This window comes from Motacilla alba, chromosome 17, assembly GCF_015832195.1.
Source record: "Motacilla alba alba isolate MOTALB_02 chromosome 17, Motacilla_alba_V1.0_pri, whole genome shotgun sequence".
NCBI lineage: Eukaryota > Metazoa > Chordata > Aves > Passeriformes > Motacillidae > Motacilla > Motacilla alba.
Window position 1 is genome coordinate 11,205,508 of NC_052032.1, and position 25,390 is coordinate 11,230,897.

The window sequence follows — 25,390 nt, forward strand, 5'->3', positions numbered from 1 at the left end:
AGAGATCTTTCCCAAATGTAATGATTCTATGAGTAATTTACAATCTCTTCCAGGTACCTGCTAATCTAATGTCATTCGAATAATTTCCTCTCCTACCTGGTGTGACTTCAAGTGCCAAACTGAAGAAACAGGTTATTGTTCTCTAAGGAGGAAGATGAGAAAGGTTTTCCTGACAAGAGCCAGCCACAGATATTTCAGCACTTTCCTATGTAACTTGAAAGTGATTCTGACACAGCTTTTGAAAGCAGAAAGTGAATGTTATCCCTAGGACCAGATAAAGTCTCATGCACTGAGTGAAAGCAGACAAGTTAGATGGACAGAAGATTAATCCTGACTCTTGCAGGATTCTGGAACCCTCAACTATTTGTGGTCAGAGACTGCATGAACTGATATTTGGCCGCAAACTGAGCATTATATCTTCTGCCTGTTCTTTTTCAAATGGTTCTTTTTATTGTTAAGCTGCTTTGTGTGACTGAAGAATATTTGGCCCATGTTGGGTTTCAATTCTTTCTAATGCACAGAATGATTGACAGTGTTAACTTGCTCCAAAGTGTCAATTAGAATAGAAAATTGTGGAACAACATTTTTATAATCTAAGTGCACTGAGTTGCTTGGCAATGTGGCTGCCTCAAATTTTCTATCAAATCTCTGGACAATATGCTGTTCATATTTGAGCTATTTGGGAAAAATGTATTTTGGCGTAGGACACTTGGTTTTCTTTTTCATTCAGTTGTTTTGCTCAGGAATACACTGGTAATAGATTTAAGGCCGTTTATGTTGTGCTGAAGTTTGTCTTTCATTCTTTTACCAGTGGCATAATTGCTTATAAATTTGGTGTTTTGGTTCAGTCTGAACATTGTTCAGTTCAAACCCCTTAGCACAGGAAAGCAGGTAATCAGGTGTTTTATCTCACATGGTCCTGGCTCCTCAAAATGACTCCATATCATTGTTTCTGTTCTGTCCTTCTGTGGATGAGGTGGCTCCACTCAATTCCAGTATGTGTTGTGACTTCAGGACATTAGTACTGCTAGACGGTACTGCTACTATAAAATCATGGTGGCAGTGAAAGACTGTCTAACAGTGGAGCAAGTACAAAGAAGTCTCCAAATCAATATCCAGAGAATAAATGAACAAACAAAAGAAGTGTAACTGGACCTTCTCCTCCAAAGGAACTCTCTTTGTGCTGTCTTCCTGCTGTACCCTGGCACTCCTGCAGTCAGAATCGTTTTCTGTTCATATGTTAAATTCATCACGTTTTCTTTTTGAAACTCTTTTGCGATATAGCATCATTATTCAGACTTCATCAATCACCAGAAAGCCTCTTCTGACTTTCCTAAGATTGCATAAAGGAGAAATTGGCAAGTCAGCCTCTAACTTACAAACCAGGAACACCATGAAAGTCAGTTTAAGTGAACAGAACCTCTACTAGAACAAGCTCCCTGGCATTAGCAGTATGTATTCTGTGGACTTCCATGATTTTCTACATTTTAATTTTGAAACTTCTCTAACAACAAGGAGAAAAAGCCAACTGTATTGTTAAATGAAGGTCAAAAGTAAATTTATTGTTCTTTTAAGAGTTCATGTTACAATCCTGAAAGCCTAATACATACCAGGTTTTCAAGAAAAACAGTTCCTGATGACAACTGCATTTAGATCCTGGGACATGGGAAAGCGTATGTAAAGTTGACAAAATTTATTTGATAACTGAGGAACTCTGTGAAAAGAGTGGTAATTAAAAATATATTTGTATTGTTTTTCTCTTTCTTTGCTAACTTAAGACAACTTTGAACTAGGAAATACATGGTTATCTGCAAGGGCAGGGCATCGAACACCATTAGAGAGAGTATAGAAGCTTTTTGAATGTGGTAACATCCTGTCAGAAGTAAATGACTTCAGACTGTTAGGCTGTGATGTAATCTGAATTATTCTACACCTGTGGATTTTTGTGATTAGTCGTCAATGAGATCAAACATCTTTTCCATATAGCACATTGTGAAATTGCTGCAGAGTATTGAGAAATTCAGATTGATGGCAGTGAAAGAATAATGACAGCAGTGAAATAATACAAGTAAAACATCTTAAACCAATTTTAAATTAGTCTTTAAGTATTAAACAGTTCGTAGCTGCTGATTAGAGGTGTTATGATGCCATTTGGTACGATTTGCAATTACCAGGTACTTCTATGGGTAATTGAAAGCTGCTATTGAAATACAATAGGTTGCCTGTCACTACTGATTGTTACAGCATTTCCACAAAAAAAAAAAATCACAAACCATACAAGTTTTCCTCCATCAAAGAGAACAGCTACAATAGTTATGTAAAAGTAAACATTATAACATAATTACCATTTTCAGAATTGTGAAGATATAATAACTATAGGTAATATCATTAGTTTATTTAATGTATTATTTAATTTATTTAATTATTTTTATTTTTATTATTTAATTATTCATTATTAATTTTCATTTATTTAAGGAATTTTAATGTAATTCAGTGCCAAAATGCTTGTTTTTCCAAATAGCACTAAAATGAGGCAAAGAAGCTAGTTTTCAAAGTGAGACTGACTTGTCACACTGTAATGTTAATCAATTTCAACATTTTGGTTTGTTTTGTGTGGAAACTGTTGCACTATTTTTGGCTGTGTTTTCCAGCAGTCCACTGCATGCCATTTCTGTAAAGGATTCTTTCTATAATTCTTGTGAACTGTCTCACCTGTAAGAACTCTGGTGTTGGAATCTAGGTTTTTGGCAAAGTATTTTGTTACCTCAGTCTTGTATCGAGTTGCTGCATTTTTCAGTTTGTTACATTGATAATAATGATTGTTTTGCTAATTAAATACTTTAATGTAAAAAAAGTTTGTTTACTACAACAGTAATAGCGTTTGGTTGTAAGTTTAAAAATGTGCAGGGTATGTATGCTGTTGACAATAAAATATTCTGAAAAAGAATAGTAGAGGTACAGAAGGAATGTTTTAGCTCAAAGGCAGCATGCATGCTCTATTTGTGAATGAATGGTAATATAATTGAACAGACTTTATAGAGCACAGAGTCTAGCCGTTTAGTAGTATAAATACAACAGAATCAACATTCCTAGGATAAAATTGAAAAAGCCTCCAAATTTGCAGCTTTTTCAATTGAGATTTTGAAAGTCCAAAGAAGTAGAGACAAATTTAAATTTCTTTGCATTTCAAATTTAACTCAGCAAGTTTGCAGATGACACCAAACTGAGTGATGCAGTTGCCACACCTGAAGACTGGGGCCTGGACAAGCTTCATGAGTGGCTTGGGCTGACATAATTCTAATGAAAAGACCAAGAGAAACTCTGCTGAGAAGGACTTGGAGGTGCTGGTGTATGAGAGGCTGGACATGTCCTGGCCATGTGTGCTGACAGCTCAGGAGCCAGCCATGTCCTGGGCTGCATCAAAAGCAGTGTGGGCAGCAGGTGACAGAGGTGATTCTGCCCCTCCACTGAGCTCTTGTGAGACCTCACGTGGAGTGCTCCGTCCAGCTCTCAAGTCCTTGGTACAGGAAAGATGTGAACCGGTTGCAGTGGGTCCAGAGAAGAGCGACAAGAACAATCAGAGAGCTGGAGCACCTCAGCTATGACGAAAGGCTGAGACAGATGGAATTGTTTTGCCCAGAGAAGAAGATTCGCCAAGGAGATGTTACTGCCACCTCTCACTACTTGAAGGGGATTTACAAGAAAGATGGGGACAGATTTTTTTTAGTAGGGCCTGTAGTGATAGGAGAAGGAATTATAGTTTAAAACTAAAAGAAGGTTGATTCAGACTAGATATAGGGAAGAAATTTTTTGCAGTGAGGGTAATGAAACACTGGGTTGGCCAGAGTGGTGGTGGATACCTCATCCCTGAAAGTGTTCAAGGTCAGGGAAGACTGGGCTCTGAGCAACTTGGTTGAAGATGTCCCTGCTTATGGCAGGGGAGTTGGACTATGTGATCCAACTAAAACCATTCTGTGATTTCATTTCTTATGCAAGGTAAATAAGGTCCAGATTATGACTGGACCTTATTTAGGCCCTTTATTATGAAGGCCCTTTAATTTCTGCAGAAACATAATTTCATGATCAGTTGTCTGAGAGAAATATTACATGTGAAGATGAGAGCAAAACAAGCAAAAATATAAAAAAAGTTACTTCTGCAGCTGAACAGGAAAGCATATATCCTGTTCCTGAAGTAGACTCCTTTTCCTGTTATTCACGAGAAACAGGAAGAGTGTTGAAAGACTTTTTTATTACTTGGTAGTCTTGGAAATGAGTTGGATCTATATAATTTTCCCTCAGGGTTATGTCCAGTGTTTCATCATAAATATTTTATAAAGGAAACATTCGTAAGTGTCTCTCATAGCTATCAAAAAATGGTTCTTTTTACTAATTGCATCCATTAAAATGGGAAAATTGACTGGAATTCTTCTCCTTTCCATAGGTAGCAAGATAGAAAATAAACAAAGTGAGCTTGTTAGGAAGGAAATCCAACAATCATAATATCCCAGGTTGACACTGTCATGGAATCAAATTGCAGGGGGGAGAGAGAACTACCTTCTGCATTGCTGTGTTTCACTATAAGGTAACGTGCTTTTGTCATACAACATCCAAAGATAAGTACGGAAGAGCTCATTAAATGCTCATTATATCCAAGCATCTTGTCTTGTAACCTGGGAGAGAGAGAAAAAAAAGAAATATTAAATAACTTTTTTTTCCTACTCTGGATGCTGTGCCAGGTGTGCAAGGGAGGGAACCAGCGCACAGCATTAGTTTTCCTTTGGAAATAATTAATGGTTGATTGTGGTATTTCCATAGCTGTGATCCATTACTCTGGGGATTTTTCTGTCAAATTCAGAAAATACACCATATCTTAGAGAGCATTTACAGGTCTCAGTAGACCCCAGATGTAAGAGCATCTCATATAATTATATTAGGAAGGATAGAAACACCCATTTTGCATCAGCTAAAATACAGTGGTCCATAAGAAAGTGCAGATAGTAGTGAACTGGAGGAAGTATCCTTTGTATTTCTGGACTTTGTCTGTAGCCATATTCTTTCTGCCAGAAATCAGGTAAAAGGAAGAATAGACTGTGTTGGAAGAATCATTTGGTGTTGGAAATGATTACTTGCTTCAGATGATACACGTTTTTGGTTTGTAAGCATGATGTAACTGAGTATAAAGCAAAAGCAAACAAGGGTCAGGAAACAGATTTGTTCTAGCATAGATATAGAGAAAAGTCTATCAAATTCTGCTGAATAAAAACAGCAAACAACCAACTAACTAAAGTTTTTACATACAGTTTGTTAATGATTACCACTGTCTTAATAAAATACAAAATAAAATTTGTGAACACAAAGGAACACCCTAGAATACTTGGAAACACTGGAAGATAGTTGTAGTAAATGGTTACCATTTCTTGTAATAATACAAAACTATAAAATTGAACCAGATGTGAACACAATAAATATATGTCTTGTCTTGTTGAAGGTAATGTCATACTCTCTCATGGGGCAAACAGACAAAAACATGGAAGGCAAGAGAAGGGACAACTAGGTGATGCAGAAGGTGAAGGTTTCAAAAAAACCCACCAAGCAAGTTTCTTTTGGATTACAAGACATTCTTTGCTTGCATTCAAGTACAGCATACTTGAAAGTCCAACTAGTCCTGTCTGCATTGTTTAGCAGGCCAATTGTTTTAATTCTTTAAACAAGTGGGGGAGGGAGAGGGAATAGTTTTTTATAGTTTTTATTCCACCTACCAGCCTCCACAAGTGTACATTTGTAACTGCTGAGGAGACTTGATCTTCAAAATCTGCTGTGAGTTTTTGGTGAGTTTTTACTGGTTCCCCCCCCCCTTCACCCGCCCCCACCTGCCCCATATATATTTATGGGAAGGAGAGGTAATGGGGGGCATACATAGACCATGGACACAATTCACTTCTGGGCTTACACTGAACCTCCAACCTTGGCTTGCACCATGAGGGGTATAGGGTTCTAAGAACACCAAGTGATGATCATACACCATTTAAAATTTAAAGCTTTTCTAAATTTGGTGACTCTTTGGACTGAGAAAAGGGGGAACTAGAGAAAAAAGGGCCTTAAGGTGGTGGTGTGGGTGGGGGTTATTGATGCTTTTATTTTTCCTTGCCTGTGCTTTAAGGTAAATGGGCCAAGTGATTCCTTTGTGTCCTTAAGTGAACCCTTTAGTCTCCCTTCTTACCTGTCCTTTACTATTTACTAGACAGAATAAACAGGAAGTGAGCAGTGAACTCTCAGTTTCCACAGAAACAGTGGAAACTTGTCAGTGTACTTCAGGATGTTATCTAATGTGGCCAAACATTCCCTTGACTCTACTTAATTAACGATTAATGTAGCCACAAAGGAAAGCTGTGCCAGGAAAGAGGAACGTACCAGTACGACATCCAATTGGCAAGGACATAGGTGCTTCTGCCACTTATTTATACTGAATCACAGTTAGACTGAGAGACAAACCTGGCTCCCGCTCTTCAGCTTGGTAATCTGACATCACAATAGGGTTAGGGGACCACTTAGAATGGAGAGACTTCAGTGAAGAAACTGGAAATCAAAGGTGAGTATAGAAGTTTGGAGTCCCTTCCATCTATTAGGTGATACAGCTACTTTAGAAAAGGAGAAGAGGACTCCAGTCATGAGCACAAGCTCTCTGGAAAATCCACACTCATCAGGGCAAATTGATGCAGCTCTGGCATTGTGGGACAGGTTTATGAAAGTAAACATGAAGTCTTAAAGTGAAAGGCTTTTTCTAAAAATGTTTTTGTTTGTCACGGGGTTGGTGCAGTTTTGCTGGTTTGCATTTTTTCCAAGTAACTGGCCTATAAGCATGTATGTTGAGTTCTTGTACCTCAGTTAAAAAGGAAGTGCCTTCTAAAAGCATTTTGTCAGGGCCCTGTGGGTACTAATAACCCTGACCAGCCTACCTGCCACCCCACTACGGGCTCAGTAGCCCGTTTAAGCTCTGTTCCAGGCCCTCAGCCCCTGCCTGAGCTCTGCCCTAGCAGGCTCAGGTCTGACAGACCTTGTAGTCCGGGCCATTACGGTAGGTAGCCTCATCTGTGCTCCAGCATTGTCCCCTTGGTACCCTGCAGCCACTGGACTTTTCCTGCTCTGCACATCGGTTTCCCTTCTCTCAGCTTTAAACATGTCTCATCCCATAGACTTGCTGGGTGGTCTCAGATGTTAGAGGGAAAGGGAGTTGACCCTGGCCATGGCCAGCCCTGCTTGACTTGTCACAGCACTGAGGCACTGGGTCCTGGTTGCTGCAGCCTCTACCTCACCTCTACCCCACTAGCTGTCTTCTTCCCCTCAAGTCCTAATAAGAGAGAGATTTTCTCTGTAAATATCTCATAAAGCAGATAAATGCAGTTTGCAAGACTAACAAACAAATCTATGAATTGTATAGATAACTGTTAATTTTTCGGATACACTATTGCATGTATGTTGACATTACGTGGCCATCTCAAATCGTACTGCAAGCTCAAAAGTGAAACCTTGGTTATAAGGAGATAAAGTGGAGCACTACCTGTATTGTGGGAAAAGGATATAATTTAAAGATCACATTAAAATGATTTCCACACAAGTTTGTATTTGGCAGAAATTTATGGCAGCAGTCCTTTTACATACTGCACAAGCGTAAACGCATTTGATTTGTGAATAGGATCTGCTCTCCCCCCCGCGGGAAAGGGCGGGCCCCGCGGGACGGGAAGCCGGGCGCGCTGCCGGCTGCGGAGCGCGGTAAACCTGCCGGCCCCGCGGCGGAGGTCAGGCAGCGGCGCCTACTCGGGGTTCCTGTGACTGGCTGCGCTCGCGGGAGAGGCACGGCAGATTCGGGATTTTATTTCCATTTAAGAAATAGGAGGATGCTGATCAGCTGGAGCATTATTTTTCACTAGCGGGGTTAACCGCCTAAGGGTAAGTTAAAGGTACCTATTAATTGTCCAAACCAGGTTTTCTCAGTCTCTGTCTGAATTCGTACTAAGGGTGGAGGTTAACTTTAGATTTGAAGAATGCAAAACTCCTCCAAAGCATAGTTCCAGCGTGTGTTATGAGTTAATCCAGGCAAGCAGCTCAAGCCTCACCCTTCCTGTTGCAGTGGGATGGGTATAGAGTCAGAAAGGCAAGCGTGGGAAATCCTCTGGGTTTTTCCTGAGATAAAGGCAGTTTAAAAGGTAAAGCAAAGCAGCATGCAAAACAGAATGTGTACTCTATCCATTATGTCCCCTTAGCAGGCACATATCTAGCCATTTCCAGGAAAGCAGTGACTTGGGAAGCCAAATGCTGTCATGTCGCGTGTTTCCCCCTTTCTCCTTCTTCCTCCAGCTTAGATGGTGGAGCATGGCATCATATGGTGTGGAATAGGCCTTTGGTTGGTTTGGCTCAGAAGTCCCAGCTGTGTTCCATGCAAATTTCTAATGCCATCTACTTCCTGGGACAGAAGCCACAGGAGAAACAGAGATGGCCTTGACTCTGTGTAAGTACTGTTCAGTGATAGCTAAACATCAGTGTGTTTGAAGCACTTGCTTTGGTCACAAAACACAGCACCCTGCTAGCTATTAGGAAGAAAATTAACTTGGTCCCAGCTAAAAAAGTACAGTGTGAAAGAAAAAAATTGAAATAACAGTCTTTTAAATGTCATGCAGTTTTTTTTTTGCCCAATCTGTTCGGCTTCCAAAGGACACAAAGTTTAAATGTTTACAATAGGAGGAGATTGGCTTACGGATGTACAGCAGATAAAAATGGAGAAGTTTCTGAGTGTATACCGGAAGTGGGGGTTTGTCGGTTCTAATGGCACAAAATAAGTACAACAGCTGTGTACTGATAGTTGTATGACAACACTGTATATTGTTCTGGCTTACTGTCTTTGTATTTAGAATAGAAATACACACTTTAAATTTTTTTTAGAGTAGTATTTTATTAGTGGAAAAATACTGCCTTCAGTTTAATCCTTCAAACAATATGCTTTGGACTTTGGATCTTATAAAAGAGGAAGGACACCTGGTGTGTCAAAGAACCTTTCTGAAAAAAGTAAGCTATCAAAAGATTAACAACAGGCAGTTGAGATAAAGATGGTAAATTATTGTTCATATTTGTTAATATTAACACTGTGTTAATAACAGTGATCGGTGGTTTTCCCTTTGACAAAAATCATAAACTAAAGGATAGAGAATAACTTTTTTCACAAATGATAAGTTTTGTAAGGCTGTTTTTCTAGTGGGGGGTTTTTAGTTAGATCCTGGATAAACAAGGATTAGGCTGTTTATTGTTCTTATACTGAAGATAATGAAGCTAATACTTCACATTAGCAACTCAAACTCTGCAGTCACCTCTTGTCACTTACCCTCTATCCTTACCCTAGATTGGGAGATGAAGTAATAAGATGAGAGTTATGAAAAACTTAATACAATGTGGACATTGTCAAGATACTGAAATAAGCAGCATAAATCATTGTCAGCCGTCCCCATGCAAACAAAACAAATTACAAAGGAAGGCCGCAATGCATAGAGGATGTGAGGGAGATTAATTATTACTCAGGAATTACTCTTTAACTAAATTAGCAATTGCTACCAGCTTTTAGTAGGGACGGTGCTAGTTGTGGAGCGTTTTAGAAAGATGTTGGAAAAGAAGGTCTGAAAATAGAAGTTGGACAGCAAAGGTAAAAACAACATCCAATTTGAAGGTGATACAAAAAAAAAAATTATTTTTTAATTCTAAAAGGACATGCTATTGGAAGAACTTGTAATGGGAGATTAATAAATGTGTTTGTGAGCATAGTGGTACAGTGTGGCTAAAGCATGAGTGATTCCTTGGTTTAGGATGGGGAAAAAAAAGATGATTTAAATATATGAAAGTTTGTGAGTGTATTCTTGATCCCATACAAGGTTTTAGAGTAAATTTTAGCAGGACTGTGACCAACGAAATAAGGAGAAACATGATTAATTTGAGCAGCTCAATCTAGTGAAAGATGTCTCACCTACATTAAGGGGATTTGGACTAGATATTTTAAAGTCCTGTCCAACCCAAGCCATTCCATTATTCTAACCGTGACAAGAGCTCTTCATTATGACCTTGCTGCAGAAGAAAATATGGTGTAACTGCACTTGCCTGGCTGACTGGGCAGGTATATCAATTGTAGGCTGATGACAAGCTCAGATGTATCTGTGCAATATGTTGCATCTCCAAAAAATGTAATCCTAGCACACATTAAAAAAGAAAATTTCCAACAATGATGAGGGCTTGTTAACTTGCCACATATAAATGGGTAAGGTACGGACACTCCTAGTCTCCTGTACTAGAGAGTAATGGAAACTGGACCAACTGCAGAGAAACAATTGGTGAAGGGAGACTGTTTCTTATGACATGGTTTTACCTTTCATTCAACTATTTTGTTGAATGAAAAGGTAGTGAACATGAAGATGAGGAGGTGATACTACTGCAGTCTGTCAGGGTGGTGGGGAGGAAGAAAGTCTGCTTACAGTTAAGTGGAATACTGCAAAGTAGCCATTGATACCATTAGCTAAATTTAGTATAAAACAAATCTGCATAATTTGTGACATGCTTACTTGTGTATCATTTGGAATTAAAAAATGCAAATTCGAAGTGAGTTGTTACTATAAAAGAAGAACATTTAAATATGCTGAAAGCATACTTTTAAAGTTAAAATTTGCCATTTTACCCTTTCTATCATGAGGAACTATAAATGTAATGTTCTTAATTACACTGACTTGATGTATTTTATGACTACATGTTTGTGCTGTTTATTTCAGGAGAGCAAAATTAATGAGTTGTGTTGTGGAGACCATGAATTTCACTCATCAAATAACAGCGTATTTCTTTTCTTTAAGATTCAGTGTTTTGATGTGTCTTTGAGCTCTTGGTTTTGTTCTTTTTCTTAGCTTCTAGAAATCGCTGTGGTTTCAGCACTCTCTCACAGTTCCTAATCAGAATTTGTATCTATATGTTTTAACTAGGCTTTATAGCATGTCATAAAAAAATGTTTGTCGAAGAAATGCAGATATATATGGGTTTTTTTCTAGTTCTTTTTAAGTATGTGTGTGAACTGGGTTTATATCAACATGCAAGATTAATTTTCAGAAGAAAACTTGACTAGCCTTAAAAAAATCCATGAAAAATGTTTGATTTTCTTCAGCAACTCCATACTGTCTGAATTTAAATTAAGTTCTTGCAACACAACTGTGTACTTTGCTCAAGAGAAGGAAAACTTGTTTTTCCGGTAGGTGTGGCTGCTGTTACTGACATTAAAAGAGCAACAGCTATGTGAAATAAAATGTGCCAGGAAGTATCTTAGGTATTCCACCAGTTTTTCTCATCACAGTATTGCTCTGTATTGAACAATTATTGCAATTTACCTTAAAAGTATTTGAGTTTTTATCTGTTTAAAATAAACAATTAGTAGATTATTTTAGCAAAATAACTTAGCAAAAAATGGAGGACTGAACAGAATCTCACTCTGCTATCAGCTTTAAAAGGTACTTTTTCCTTCCAGTGTTTGCTGTTCAAAATGCAATTAAAAAGATACATTTTTTTCTTGTTAGTTATTTATTGCTAGAAAAAGCAGAAGAAAGAGCTGGTAATAAACTTGTTTTGTTATTTATTGTTGACGTGTTTTGATATTTCTTTAATTTAAAAAATAGTTATTCTGTAAGATAGATCAATACTTTAAGTCATAAATAGATAAAACCAAGGGAAAGAATGTTAAATGTGACCTTCTCTTTGTAAGAATGCTAAAATATATAACATTCTTGGAATAAGAATGCTTGGGGGAAACCTGTATTTTAGAACTTACCATAAAAAGACTTAAAAATTTTGAGTTGTTTTCAGTCACAAATCTCCAGCTGGAAGTCATATGGCAATAGTAGATTCTTACTATGTATTTGCTGTTCTGCTCTCAATTTTAAGAACTTATGGGGGGATAGTTTCTCCATTTCAGAGATAGAAGAGTCAGTGCTTTCTGCTGCTTCTTTTCTGCTTTGTGCCTAGTGATGTAGTGAGATTTTTGGTGCCCTATGACTATTCTCTTCTGAAGAGCAATTTCTTGGTAGCTAGCAAAGGCTGCTGCAAATCACATCAGCCTTGGCATGTGGGACATTTTCAGGGGTGTGTTGTGACTGTGGTTCTCCCTAGTTCACTTTTTAATGAAATAGCAATTATTATTTTGAGGGCACAGGCAATTTTTTGCCTGCTAGAAACATTTTCGTCATCTTACGCAATAGCCTCAGTTCATTCCATCCCGGCATTTTACTCCACACTTCCTGCTGGCAGTTGGGGAAACTCGCATCTACCAATGCATTTTTCTGATCTGACATGAATTTAATTAATTTGGGACACTTTTTTTCCCAAGAGTTTCTGTAGTACAAGCAGGCCTTTGAGGAGACTTGCTGTCACTTTTCTATTTATGGATCATACCTGAATACCTAAAGATGAATTTGTAGAGAAAACTTTTATCTAGACTCCACTTGCAGAAATTAGTGCTTGAGAGTGCCATAAACTCCCACTCAGGCATTAACACTTGCTAGCACAAATGCTGCTGAAGACTTCAGTCATCCAGTCACTCAGGACTGCCTACCTGTTCCTGCAGCAGCAAGAGTTTTCAGCCCTAACCCCCAAATCATGCCAGGAGCTGAGACAGCATTGATCCAGTGTGAAGAGACTCAGATCTCTAGTAAGAATTAATATGAGATGACCTTTCCTGCAGCTCCTGCCTCACACAGGGTTAGAGGGCAAACTGAGTTCTATACCTGCATTGATTTCACCTGCCTTTGCTGGGTTGTATGAATTGACTTTCCTCTGTGTGTATGGTCTCATCTGTGGTGATCTGCAAGTTAGGGAATTCATAAATTAGTGATTATATCTGGACCATCATGTGTAATCCCCAATTAGCATATTTATTATGAACTTGATTAATTCTGTATACAGTTAATTTATCTGCCTCTAGCTTGTCTGTCAGAAGTCTGGTTGAGTTTGGGTTTTTTAAGCATAATTTACATAAACACTGTGTAGGTGGAAAAAAAAGGAAAAGTTTTGGTTTGCTTTAAGAATTACTGCCTAGTTATTAAATTGGATATCCTAAAATTTGGATTCTTGAAAAAAAATACTTCTTGTATTGCTGTATATTGACCTCTGTTATATTCTTTTACAGAACCCTCCGTGTAGAGAAGCTGCTCCACACATCTGACAAATAGAGGCATTCAGAGTGTCACATATCATACATATCATTAAATGCGTGTTCTGTGACTGGTTTTTCATAAAAGCACAGTAGCTGGCTCTCTGAGTAAGTTCAGTGCACCATGATAGAGACTTACCCCCATCTTGTTTGTGAAATTCTTGAGCAATGATCGTGGGTCAGTATTATCTCATACTGCCTTTTCTTTTCTGCAGATAAAGCAACATAAAGTACAAGGACAAAGAAATTTGCATGGACATTTAGATGTTCAAAATGTTGTGTTCTGGGAAAAAATCTTACTTTGCTGCTGCTGTGTGCATTATGACTGTAACTTCAATGCTTGCAGTTTCTTATCTGAAGTTACAGAGGCTTCCTCATCAGCCAAAAGTAGTTCAAGAAGGTAGAAGATGTAGAGGGAAAATTGCCACTAGCACAATAACAGCATTAGAAGGTAACAAAACTTTTATTATATCCCCATACTTTGATGACAGAGAAAGCAAAGTCACTCGTCTGATTGGGATTGTTCACCATGAAGATGTAAAACAACTGTACTGCTGGTTTTGCTGTCAGGCCAATGGAAAGATATATGTATCAAAAGCAGAAATTGATGTTCACTCAGATAGATTTGGATTCCCTTATGGTGCAACAGATATAGTTTGTTTGGAACCTAAAAATTGTGATCCAACACATGTATCAATTCATGAGTCTCCATATGGAAATATTGACCAGCTGCCGAGGTTTGAAATTAAAAATCGCAAGCCTGAGACCTTTTCTGTTGACTTCACTGTGTGCATTTCTGCCATGTTTGGAAACTACAACAATGTCTTGCAGTTTATACAGAGTATGGAAATGTATAAGATTCTTGGAGTACAGAAAGTGGTGATCTATAAGAACAACTGCAGCCATCTGATGGAGAAAGTCTTGAAGTTTTATATAGAAGAAGGAACTGTTGAGGTAATTCCCTGGCCAATAAACTCACACCTCAGGGTTTCTTCTGAATGGCGCTTCATGCAAGATGAGACACAGATTGGCTACTATGGACAAATCACAGCTCTAAATGACTGTATATACCGTAACATGGAAAGGAGCAAGTTTGTGGTCCTTAACGATGCTGATGAAATAATCCTTCCCCTTAAACACCCAGACTGGAAAACAATGATGAACAGTCTTCAGGAGCAAAACCCAGGGACTAGTGTTTTCCTCTTTGAGAACCATATCTTCCCAGAAGCCGTATCTTCTCCCATGTTCAACATTTCATCTTGGAATACTGTGCCAGGTGTTAACATATTACAGCATGTATACAGAGAGCCTGACAGGAAAGATGTAATCAATCCCAGGAAAATGATAGTTGATCCACGAAAGGTGATTCAGACTTCAGTCCATTCTGTCCTACGTGCTTATGGGAAGAGTGTGTATATTCCCATGGATGTTGCCCTCATTTATCACTGTCGGAAGGGCCTTCAAGGAAACCTTCCCAGAGAATCTCTCATCAGGGATACAACACTGTGGAGATATAACTCATCATTAATCATGAATGTTAACAAGGTTCTATCTCAAACCGTGCTGCAAAATCAAAATTGAAACCTCTGTTATAAGGAGTGAAAGTGGTGGGCTACCTGTTTTGTGGGAAGATAGAGGATATAATTTAAAAATCACATTACATTGATTTCCACATGGAGTCTACATTTTTCTGCAGTTATTTAGGGAATATATAGCAAAGCCATGAATCATTCAATGATACCAAGGGTCAATGCAGATTGCAGTATCTCTTCTGGGAAATGTACAATTTGTTTTCAGTTAATAATAAAAATCAGTATTTGTCAACTGATTCAAACAATGCAAAATAGTTTTCAACCTATGTACAAAAAGTACAAATACAGTCAGTATTAAAGATAGCATTGCTTAATTCTTGCAGTTTGTATGTCACTGGGTACTAAATTTGTATGCATCAATTTGAGTAAAAGGTAGACAAGTAATTGAGTACAATCTTCCTTTCAGTTGTAAAAAAATCACCCCTTATATTCTTGGAAATAAGGTATGTTAAATATGTGATGGATTGTAACACTGAACACAGCCATCGAAGTTTTGCTGATAAAAAATGTCTTGTTCAACTGGGCTTTGGAGACATGTAAGTAAGTTTGAGAGGAGTGATTGCACCTGTTCTTAATTACTAAAGTGGTAAGTGCTGAGTTGTGTTGGAAAGCTTTAATAGAGGCAAGGGTTAGAGATTCATCTTAATGAAAAAGATACTTTGGTGAACCAAAAAGAACCTATTTCAAGTAGGAAAAAATAGATGGCCAAACAACTTTTATGAAATGTAGTATTTTGGGTTTTTTGTTTTTTTTTTTTTTTTCTGGCACCTTGAAGCCTTGTATGAAAATATTTTGTGAAATTGAGACACAAGTTGGATTTTAGTCCTTAATGTGATGGGGTGATGGGTAAGTTGAATTATATTGCTTCCTTGGTCGGTGTAAGGGTACAGAAGCCGCATTTTTTCCAACCTCTATCTGGAAATAGTGCTAAGTAGTGACTTTTGCTGAAGGGCCAGATGGAAACCAAAGCAAACAGGAAAACCATTTGCTCATTTCTCTTTCACAGTTTCAGTTTCACAGTTTCAGCTTCTGCATTGCATATGTTGTTGCAATATACTAGAACCTTCCTACTGAAGGCTCATCTGAAGGCAGTGATAACCTGACACTGGTGTCTGACAGAGAGAAGTGTGTGTGAGAGCAAGTATGCTTTTTAAAATTTCTACATTAGTGTCATGCTTTCATTCCTTTATCTACTTGGTAGTGGCACATACCTGTGCCCTTAAAGAGCTCTGTCATTAGTGGGACAGTATCATTAGCAATGTCCAATGGGAACTTTTACTTCGATTTACAGTCCAGCATCTCCCAGTCTGTATCCACAAACTGTCAGCTGTATTAGGATCTGAGATGCCTGCTGCTGTCAGTCATACAGTCTTGTGTGGCAACAGGTCCATTTAGAATTTCAGACTTGTCATTTAGAAAGCCCAATTCCCTCCTTACAGCATGGTGTGCTTAGGGCTTTGTCTAGGAAGGCTGGGCAACCTGTTTCAGTCTTAAACTAATCTCACTGGAGAATTCCTCTTGTCACAAGAACCATTGACCATTGTCTTGCTGCAAGATGCCAAATGAGTCTGACACTGTTTTCTTTATAGCTTAATAGTTAGCTGGAGACAGTAGCAGTGCCTCCCCATCCCACGCCCACCACCTTCCCGTCTGGAGGGCTCAGCCTGGGTCAGTTTCTCAGCCATCTTGCGCTCCACCTCTCTGTGGACTCTGTATAATCAAGGTCACTAAAAGAAGTAGTTAACCAAGTTTTCCTGATTTGCTGATTTGGAAAAAAGGACATTTCTGCCACTCCTCTGTTTAATCTTTCAAAGTTAATGCAGTCCTGTATAGGTGGTTCCTTCAGAAGCACACATCATAATGATACTGTTGTGTTACTCCCACATTAGGAATGATGAGAACTGGGTTTCAAGACAAGTTATTGAAGTTCAGTTATTGAAAACATTCTTTTTCACGGAAGCTTTCTTCACTTAGGAGTGAGACAACAAAAGCTCACTTTTCTGAGCTCATCATTTATGCTCCACACAGTGCAGTTTGAATTGAGAATTGTGAATTTGGCTTCCAATTGATAAAATCCTTGAGTACAGACAACATTTTTCAAAGTAAATTGACGTGAGTAAAGGCGGAAAAACTGAGTGCTTAAGAGTCTGGCCTTGTATTTAAGAGACTACTCCACTGTGACTTTAAGCAACTCCTGTGGCATCCTCAAATACCGATTCTTGCATATGAAAACTCCCCTTCACTGGTGTAATTCATACCACACGCATTTGGGAATCGTGGCCTTCCTTCAGTATTAAGTATGAAATCAGGTCTCCTTGAATAGTGGGAAGAAAAAAATCACACTAGTAATGCTAGACAGTTTTGTCTTTTCAAGGGCTTGAGCCAATTTTCATGAAAACTCACGTTTTCAAGTTGTGTAAAAAAAAATGACATTAAGGTGGGAGGGAGGGAGGGAGGGAGGGAAGGCAGGAAGGCAGAAAGGAAGGTAGGTCAACCTAAAGCATTTCTAAAGCATGTGATGTAGATACAGCTTTTAAGTACATGTCAAATAGCATAAAAATATGTGGACAAATATATGCTAAAGGACTCGTTTTGAGTCTTCTGTTTCAAAGGCTAAGTATTTAAAGCTATCATATGGAAAAACATTTTGAAGAGAAAGATTCTGGAGAGAGAGAGGGTTTGATGTTTTCTCATTTTTGTTAAGCAGCCAAGCACTGCGACCAGTATTTGCTATTAGATGTACAAAAGCCTATGGTTCTAAAACAGTAGCTTCACTTTCTGTTTCAACAAAAATAAAAGGTCAGAAGTCAGGTCAAGCAGAACTTGATTTCAGACTTGGTAGCAGATTTGAATGGTTTAAACATTACAAGCTATACTTCAGAGCCCAAATAGGTATATTTAAACATGAATATAGACAAAAATTTGTGGTGAATACTGATAGCATGCTGCATTGCATTATTTCCAAAACAACCCATTCCCAAATGCCCAAATAAAGTAACTGATTGTGCATTGCATGATGATACCATTGGATGTGCAACTTTGGTTCATGCAAAGTCTCGTTTTATGGACACTGCTGATAGGCCATAAGTTCCTGAAGATTCTGTATTTGTGAGCTTTTCAGCCATGTTCTTTCCATAACACCAGATGGATACTATGGTCTGGCATACTGGTGGCAAAAACCAAGCCTGTATCATTTTGGCCATTTAGTCCATTTAACCAAGACATTTCACCGGCCAAGAAGCTTGAACCTCTCTTTGACTTTCTATATTCTGGTAAAGGCCAGCGGCTTATCAGTTTTTCTGTCCTCAAGTCCATTATGTACAGATATCTGTTGTCAAACAGTAGAGCAAATATCTCTCCAAAGCCCAGCAGCGACACATTTGAGAAGTCTGGAGGTTTGATAACCCTAGAAGACAAGAAAATAGTGTTAAAATCTCCCTTACAATGTTGTCATGAGTTTGAATTACTAAAGCAAATCCAGTATGTCTACAAAAAATGTGTCTAAATTCATCATTCTGAAGTAATTTACAAAGAACTGGATGCAAATCTGTTAAATTAAGCAACTGAACACTTAGCTACAGTCAGGCCTGTGCTTTCACTTCTGACTTTATGCATTCAGGACAGACCCATCTGAACACAAGTGAAGGCTACAGTTGGAAAGGGATTATTTTGCAGAGCACAAGAAAAAAAAAGAGCCATTTCCACATACAAATGAAAGAGCAAATGTGCTTGTGTTTTACAGTAAATTTCCATACGGATTTCATGCCTCAGTATCTTTACACTAAGAGGTAAAAGCTGTTATTATTCTTTTGATCACCCCTCTAAAAGGCAGAAGTAAAACATAGACATGCCTTCTTGTGATAAGCAGGTTAGATAAATCATTCAAGACTGGTCCTTAGAATGCTGTTTTACTGATGTTTTATGTTAAATTAACCATGGGCAGAAATAAAAGTATTTTTTAGTTCCCCAACACCTTTATGATGTCTTCCCTTAATAAATAAAACTTGGAACAGAAATTGAAGAGTTGAGTCTTCCACAACTGCCTGCATGTTTGATCATGGCATTACATAAAGCAAAGAACTGAGGCACAAAAATGAGTGGGGATGAAAATGTGCTCTCAGCTGTAAGAGACCAACTTTGTGTTTTGAAAGATGGGAGGGTAAACTAAGAGGTGAAATTACTCAGTTATTCTTACTCATAAGAAGCACTTCAAATATCCACAATTATTCAGGCTATTTGAATTAACGAGTCTGCTAGCAGTTCTAAAATGCATTTTTTTCTTTAGTAAGTTACTATCTTTGATGCCACCATTTCCAACTCATGCAGCCTGATTCTTTATGTGGAAATGGAATGCCATCATGTTCCGTCCCACTGCTCAATATGTGTAAAGCAAGGTGTTTACAGGATTTTATTCAAGATTCTTTTGGTCCACATTTAAGGTAAGTTATTAAAACTGGTAAACTACTTCTTATTTATTTAATGAAGACTGAATCCTAAACTGAATGGTTTACCTGAGAATATCATAGCTGGCAAAGTCCCACTGGTATAATCCTAGTGCTGAACTGCACACTATGTATTTACCATCAAAATGCAGCCTGGGCTGTAGGGAGATGCTGCGGTCTTCAGAAACAGACAGTGTTCTTAAGCATTTGCAGTTTATTTCCCTTCCAATAGGCCAAATCTACAATTAGAACACAAAAAATTCATATTATAACCCATAAAAAAATTGCATTGTAAACTGGTACATAAATGGAGCAAGCCTCACAGTCTCTTTTTAAGCATCAGGTAAATGTATGAGTTTTTTTCAGAAATATTTATCTTTTTCATGTAGGAACATCAATTCTTCAAGTGACTTGTCTTACAGTATTGGTGCAGCACATGTTTCTAGCCTAAAAAATTCCCAGTGAAAATGGGTACTTTAAAGAATGGAAAAAAAAAACCAAAAGAAAAAAAATCAACCATCCAACTGGGACAGAAATTAAGTGTTTCAGTTATGAAGCTCTTCCATAGCCACAAACTTACAGCACTCTCCAACCCCAAAGTCCCTAACAGTAACAGTATTTGCATTTACCTGCTTCACTGTCATGACCTGGAAGCACTGATTCTTTGCATTACCATTGTTGTAGAGCTATCATTTAAAACTAAATGCTAAGGCAAGCATTGAAAAATTAGCATCCAAAGAGTTTCATGTTCTGCATGCAGCCTCTAAAGCAGGAAATGCGGGGAAAAACAAAATTCTTCTATTGTTTGTAAACTTCAGCAAATAACTCGAGCTTCTGGTTTCCCAATGGACTAAAATAATATATGAATGATATATGGTACATACCTTAATTTCATACTTATCTGCACTTAGGAGAATATAATCCCCAGGACTATGCATGAGAGATTTGACTTTGCATTTCTGCAAAACGACCTGTAATTGAAGGATGGAAATTATTTATGTTGATGCTGTTAAATAAACAAATTTTCATTTGCATTTTTCATTTCACTGACCACCTGCGTAGTGTACCCATGAATAAAGGCAGTACAAATACTTTTTAGCAACTGAAGGAAAACTAAGGTTTACATTCCTTTTCTTCCTACTAGTGACAATTTACTGTACTAATAAGCAAACATACATACTTCATCTGTACAGTCACAGCCCTCATCTTTCAAGTTCTGAAATAACCAGAGGAAAAATATTGTTTCACGATCAGATTTTTGTTATCAAGATCATTAGATTTTTTACATAACTTTTAAAGCAGTCTTCTTTCAGAACCAGTTTTTATTCAGTCTTTGAATCAAAACACTGTTTCCTAGTATTAGCCCAGCTATTTTGGAATTGAAATATCTTCAATGGTCTGAAAGGCTTAATTACAGCTTAAATATTTTTTCTGTTGAAATGTTTATTTTGTAGTATTTCCAGATGTTCTTCAGATTCTAAACCTACCTGCAGGATTAGGATTAGGAAATAAAAATTTGGAAACGTTACAAATTTAGTGAAAATAAGTGTGTGAGATTAATTATAAATCAATATTCCCACCTTAGTGACCCATTCTGTGTGTCCAGTAAGGGTATTCAGGCACGTTCCTGTTGATAAGGCCCACACTTTCACAGTGAAGTCTGCAGAGCCACTGACCAGAATATCAAGTTCATCATTGTAATCCACACTAAAAACTGCAAGCAAAGAGGGAACTAAATAAGGAATACCACTCTCTATGCATGCATTTTTCTGTGAGACACTAGTAGCATCTATATGAATTTAGCAGCTTCTAAATTCATATGCTACTATATCTCTAATTGTTCTTGAACTGTATAAATGAATTGTTGCTCTGGATGCCTATGCTTACATTGCACAATTACTGGGGTTGTTTCCCCAAATTAAGAGCGTGTATATCAGTGGTTCCTTTAAGGCTGGATTGTGGCAAAGTGTAACTCAAGCTAGTTCCTATTTCCAGAGTTTTAGTAAGACAATTCCACAGGATTAGTATATTTTATAAATACAAGGGAAAAAACCTACAGCTGAGCTGAGGGTATTTCTAAGTACACGACAAAGAATTTAATCCTGAGGGCAATGCAAATACGTATTCCCAGGTCCTATTTTGCTCTTAGAAAAAAACGGCAATGGCCATGTATGCCCTGCTACCTAAGATTTGCACCTCTTTGAGACTTGAAGCTACTGAATAACCATGGCATTTATTGTTACTTCCATGCAATTGCAAAACACTGCATGGCTAAGCTTTGGCATATTCAAGGACAAGTGTATATCTGTTCTGGTCACTTTCCCTGTCGAGAGGAACTGAGGGGACTCAGGTGACAGAGAACAGAGGCTGAACAAACCGAAAAAGCTAGTGTGCCAAAAGCTAACTTAAGTTATATTTTTTTGATGATGATGTACGTTACTTCACTGGTGAAATTACAATTTTAAAATTTCAACGTACCTGCACCAGTATGTCCTCTGAAATGCTGTGTCTTTGCCCCAGAGCTCCATTCCCAACAGGCTACTGTGTTATCAAAAGATCCTGTTACAAGCTTTTGTTCATCAAACTTCACTGCAGCACAAGTGTGTGTCTGGATACCATATATGCACTGACCTGTGCTTACATCCCACAGTTTTGCAGACAAGTCATCTGATCCTAGAATATAAAACAACAGGATAAATGTAAGATTGGTAGATTCTGGCACTACCTCTGACTGATAGTGTCTACTGAAACAGATGCATGGAAGTTTCACGTGACACATCACTCAGGTTTGCAGAGCCACTGACTATACTGCAAGCTTTAGTTTCTTTCAGGAAGGAAAGGGTTCCAGCAAACTTTGAAATATAGATGAATACAAGGCCTCATATTCTGCCACTTTCTTTTCTCTACCTGAAGTTCCTCTTTTTTCAACTGCTACCTTTGGAGAGCAAAGTAAAACCCTGGACTCCTTACATCTGCTTCTTCTCCTGGGGGTTTCGGTACAAAAGTTGTCAGAAAGTTTTGACAATGCTGTTTTCTGTGTATAACATTCACTGCTGAGTAGGTAAGTGAAAGACAGGCTAGAATCTAATTGTTGGCTTTCTAGTAAGCATCCTAATGTACCAACAAATGACTGACTGAAGCCAGTATTCCCAACTTAGTGTATAACACTGTCATTCCAAATGATTAGAAAATCCTTGGAATATGTTTTGACAGCGATTCATTGCAACTCTGTTATTATTCTTTCATACTAAGGCTTCATATATGTTCTGTCTGTAGCTTAAATTCAAACTGAAATATTGAAGTCTCTAGTCTTCAGAGAGGAAGCTGAAAATATGTGCAAGACTAGTAGCAAGACTAGTAGCAAGGTTAAATCTAGTTTTACAGCACTTCATAAAGCACTTATGTTAGGAACTAAAAGTGCTTACAGCCTTGTTTCAAAGAAGATATGACTTTTTCTTCCATGCTCTGGGAGACTGAAGCTCTCTCACAGCCCAAAGTCCTTTTAATTGAAAGCTATCTCTAACAGGATAGCTAATATATCTGTACTTCTCAAATGGGCTTACTTATAGTAACAGCATGATCAAAATCATAGAGCAATCTGGAATGGAAGGACCCTTAAAAATCATTTTGTTCCAACCACCGTGCCATTGGCAGGGACAATGATGCCTACTGTTACTATTTCTTTATCAAACAAAAACGTCAGTCTCCTTGTGTTCTTAGTAAAGTGACTAATGAGTTTATTAGTACACCGGTGTTTCAAAAATTGAAAAAATAAGGAATTTTGAATCATCATCTGTATTCACACTATGAAAATAATTTGTCTGGTAAAAGAAAAGCAAATTGTCATTAATCTTATGAGGGGGAAGAGAAAACAAAGAATTTTAAGACTCCCAAGTTGTCTGTCCTTCCTACCTGTACACAGAAGTCCATCTTTATAGTAAAGTGCATATACTCTGGCACTGTGTCCAATTAAAGAGGATGTCTCAAAGGCTTCGTGGTCCTTCAGTTGCTTCATCCTTAAAATAGCTTTTAGGTAAACCTTCTTCCAATGTAGAGGATCCTGAACAGAGTCATCTATCTGCCAACCCAAATTCTTACACGCAGTCTGCCACACCTCTGTACAGGCACTTATAACCTTGTTCCACTGCTTAGAGACGAGGCAACATGTGAGTAAGGTCTGCGGATCAAGCCATTTTAACAGATAAAAACTAAGTTCCAATGGAAGAAGTTTGAGGAAGTCCCTCTTGAGTAGAATCTCTAGATTATTGGAGAGGTGCCTGAGCTGGACTGCTCCACTCAAGCTAATCAGGTGATCCAGAGTTTCATTTTTCTGCAAGTCCGTCAGAGAAAGAAATGCAATAGAAATGTTATCAAGCCATGCTTCAAAGTCCTTTTTCTCCATAAGGTTATGGAAAAATTTACCTGTGATACATCAAAATACTGTATTAGTTCCGTTCAGAAAATAAGGTATGAATCACATCTTTATTACTGGTACATAAGTATTCCAAATGGCATGTTAACACACAGACTGAAGAGACCAAATGCATTTTAAAATATTCTTTAGGTTAGGACTAAGCATTTGCATGCACCCTGAACTATCATTTGTCCCACAGCAGACTTACAAGTAAATTGTATGTAGCTAGTGAATGTTAGCATTCATTATGAATGTTAACATATTTCTTGTTTTAGATTAATACTTTCAAATTCTGAGTCCAATAAGGTAGGGGTTAGTTTAAGTTTTACACCTATTACAGCAAATAAACAGTCTTAGAGTTTACTCATGGATTATTCTGATAAAAGGAAAAAACAGGACACATAAGGAGAGTGATAAGCTAGTTACTAACATAATTTACTTATACCTTTCTCCTGAACTATTTCAAATACAAAGCAGGTAACTAGTTAGTTTTTAAAAAAGTATACAGAGATGTCAGACAAACTGTGTTGGAGGATAGTTAGTCTTTCTAATCTTTCTATTTGGCCCATGTAAAGACCTGAGCTTGTGCTGGTGTAGCATCAGTTATGACATGTCTGCACCACTTTGACCTAAGAACATTTAAAAAATCCTGTTGTTGTATTTTTTTCCTATTTTCTCAGTTTATTTCCACTGAGACTTAACTGTGAAATTGAATACCACCCCATGAACGCACTTATACTATCCTGTGACATCTCAAGTTCCTTTAGTGACCTGGGACCATTGATTAAGAAGATAAACATCAGGTAAACAGTTAAAAAATAGCATACATTTATTTTCTCTGGAAAGTCTAATTCATTAGATAACTGTCTGAATTTGACAGCACTCCCAAACTGAAAGAACTGAGGTAGCTGAGTGGGACTCAACAGCATGTTTATTTCTATACAGACATTTTACCATCACAGAATAAGATCTTAGAGTACACCTCTTAACAAGGCATAGAAGTACAGAAAATTACAGTCATCACTATAAAAGGTTGCACATGGCATGCAATCGTTGGCAAAACACACAAGAAGGTTCTGGATGTCAAATGCACAGAAGCAGCTGCTCCTATTAAATCACAAGTTCATTACAGTAACTTTTACTGCAGACAGCACTTACCAGCTTTCCTCAGCACATATGGCAGTGAATACAGTTGCTGTTGAAACAGGCATGTGTTCTCTTTAAACCAAGTAAAAAATTCTAATAGGCCGGCTACGAATAAAAACTCCGTGAGCCCCAAGGCGGTTTGTTGTATTCAATACGTGAAGCTATTACTGAAAATAAGGGCTGCTCTGAGGCCGCAGGAACCGGTGCTCGAGCCTCTTTTCCAGGTGTTACGCAGCCAGCCCCATCCGCTCCCCCCGCCCGTTCCCAATATACCTCCACACGCTAAAAGCACGGCGAGGACTGCAGGCTCAGCGCCGCTGCTGCCGACAGCTCCGCGTCGCTCACCTCAGGTAGCAGCCCGGTGCGGGGTGTCCGTCGGCGGGCAGTCGCCACGGCTTGCGCGGACTCCCGGAGTCCAGCACGGCCGGGTGCTTCCCTGCGGCCATCGCTCCCACGGCAGCACCGGCTCTCAGCACTTCCGCAGCTCGCGCCACAATCTGCAGGCACCCGCGACAGAAGGGTCACCCTCAAGACGAGACCAAGGCCTCACGACCGCCCGGCGCTGAAGGGAGGGCAGGGC

The 25,390-nt window shown here is 38.4% G+C and overlaps 3 protein-coding genes and 1 long non-coding RNA gene across 15 annotated transcripts in view; 2 read left to right on the plus strand and 2 right to left on the minus strand.

Annotated features, from left to right (window-relative positions):
- The window catches only part of RALGPS1 (Ral GEF with PH domain and SH3 binding motif 1), a 71,995-nt gene extending 69,150 nt beyond the window's left edge, over positions 1 to 2,845 (plus strand). For all 7 annotated transcript variants that reach the window (XR_005259280.1, XM_038156458.1, XM_038156463.1 and 4 more), the window contains one exon: positions 54 to 2,845. Coding sequence is in view for 6 of the 7 variants with exons in the window: in XM_038156458.1 (XP_038012386.1) it covers positions 54 to 83 (30 nt within the window). In the remaining variant the exon portion in view is untranslated. The remainder of the gene's footprint in view (positions 1 to 53) is intronic.
- LOC119709116 lies at positions 731 to 7,589 on the minus strand. The gene is made up of 2 exons (XR_005259282.1): positions 4,025 to 7,589; positions 731 to 3,986 (listed from the first exon to the last, which is right to left on the minus strand). It is a non-coding gene; the product is annotated as an uncharacterized LOC119709116 (long non-coding RNA).
- A 175-nt stretch (positions 7,590 to 7,764) lies between these two features.
- LOC119709114 lies at positions 7,765 to 15,111 on the plus strand. 2 transcript variants are annotated; one of them, XM_038156471.1, is made up of 4 exons: positions 7,765 to 7,947; positions 8,356 to 8,506; positions 13,193 to 13,324; positions 13,432 to 15,111. In XM_038156471.1, exon 4 carries the CDS (start codon positions 13,481 to 13,483, stop codon positions 14,795 to 14,797), a length of 1,317 nt encoding a protein of 438 aa, XP_038012399.1. In that variant the 5' UTR covers positions 7,765 to 7,947; positions 8,356 to 8,506; positions 13,193 to 13,324; positions 13,432 to 13,480; the 3' UTR covers positions 14,798 to 15,111. The 2 variants fall into 2 exon arrangements, with proteins under 2 accessions (XP_038012399.1, XP_038012400.1); XM_038156472.1 differs by lacking the exons at positions 7,765 to 7,947; positions 8,356 to 8,506 and adding an exon at positions 8,527 to 9,688.
- A 449-nt stretch (positions 15,112 to 15,560) lies between these two features.
- FBXW2 (F-box and WD repeat domain containing 2) lies at positions 15,561 to 25,292 on the minus strand. Of its 5 annotated transcripts, none has more exons than XM_038156468.1 (7): positions 25,156 to 25,292; positions 23,163 to 23,672; positions 21,729 to 21,923; positions 20,831 to 20,964; positions 20,135 to 20,221; positions 19,390 to 19,489; positions 15,561 to 18,214 (listed from the first exon to the last, which is right to left on the minus strand). In XM_038156468.1, exons 2-7 carry the CDS (start codon positions 23,650 to 23,652, stop codon positions 18,123 to 18,125), a joined length of 1,098 nt encoding a protein of 365 aa, XP_038012396.1. In that variant the 5' UTR covers positions 23,653 to 23,672; positions 25,156 to 25,292; the 3' UTR covers positions 15,561 to 18,122. The 5 variants fall into 5 exon arrangements, with proteins under 5 accessions (XP_038012396.1, XP_038012393.1, XP_038012398.1 ...); XM_038156465.1 differs by having other exon boundaries at positions 19,320 to 19,489; XM_038156470.1 differs by having other exon boundaries at positions 19,320 to 19,489; positions 23,163 to 23,580; positions 25,156 to 25,287.
- Between the last annotated feature and the right edge of the window lie 98 nt (positions 25,293 to 25,390).

What these genes read in the sequence shown, in the direction of transcription:
- LOC119709114 (XM_038156471.1), top strand. Translation starts at nt 13,481, where the DNA reads ATGTTCAAAATGTTGTGTTCTGGGAAAAAATCTTACTTTGCTGCTGCT.
- FBXW2 (XM_038156465.1), bottom strand. Translation starts at nt 23,652, where the DNA reads ATGGAGAAAAAGGACTTTGAAGCATGGCTTGATAACATTTCTATTGCA. An exon ending in CAGAGGACATACTGGTGCAG is followed by an intron (nt 20,965 to 21,728) that starts GTACGTTGAAAT and finishes CTTTGCTTGCAG; the next exon opens with TTTTTAGTGTGGATTACAAT. An exon ending in ACACAGAATGGGTCACTAAG is followed by an intron (nt 20,222 to 20,830) that starts GTGGGAATATTG and finishes CTTCAATTACAG; the next exon opens with GTCGTTTTGCAGAAATGCAA.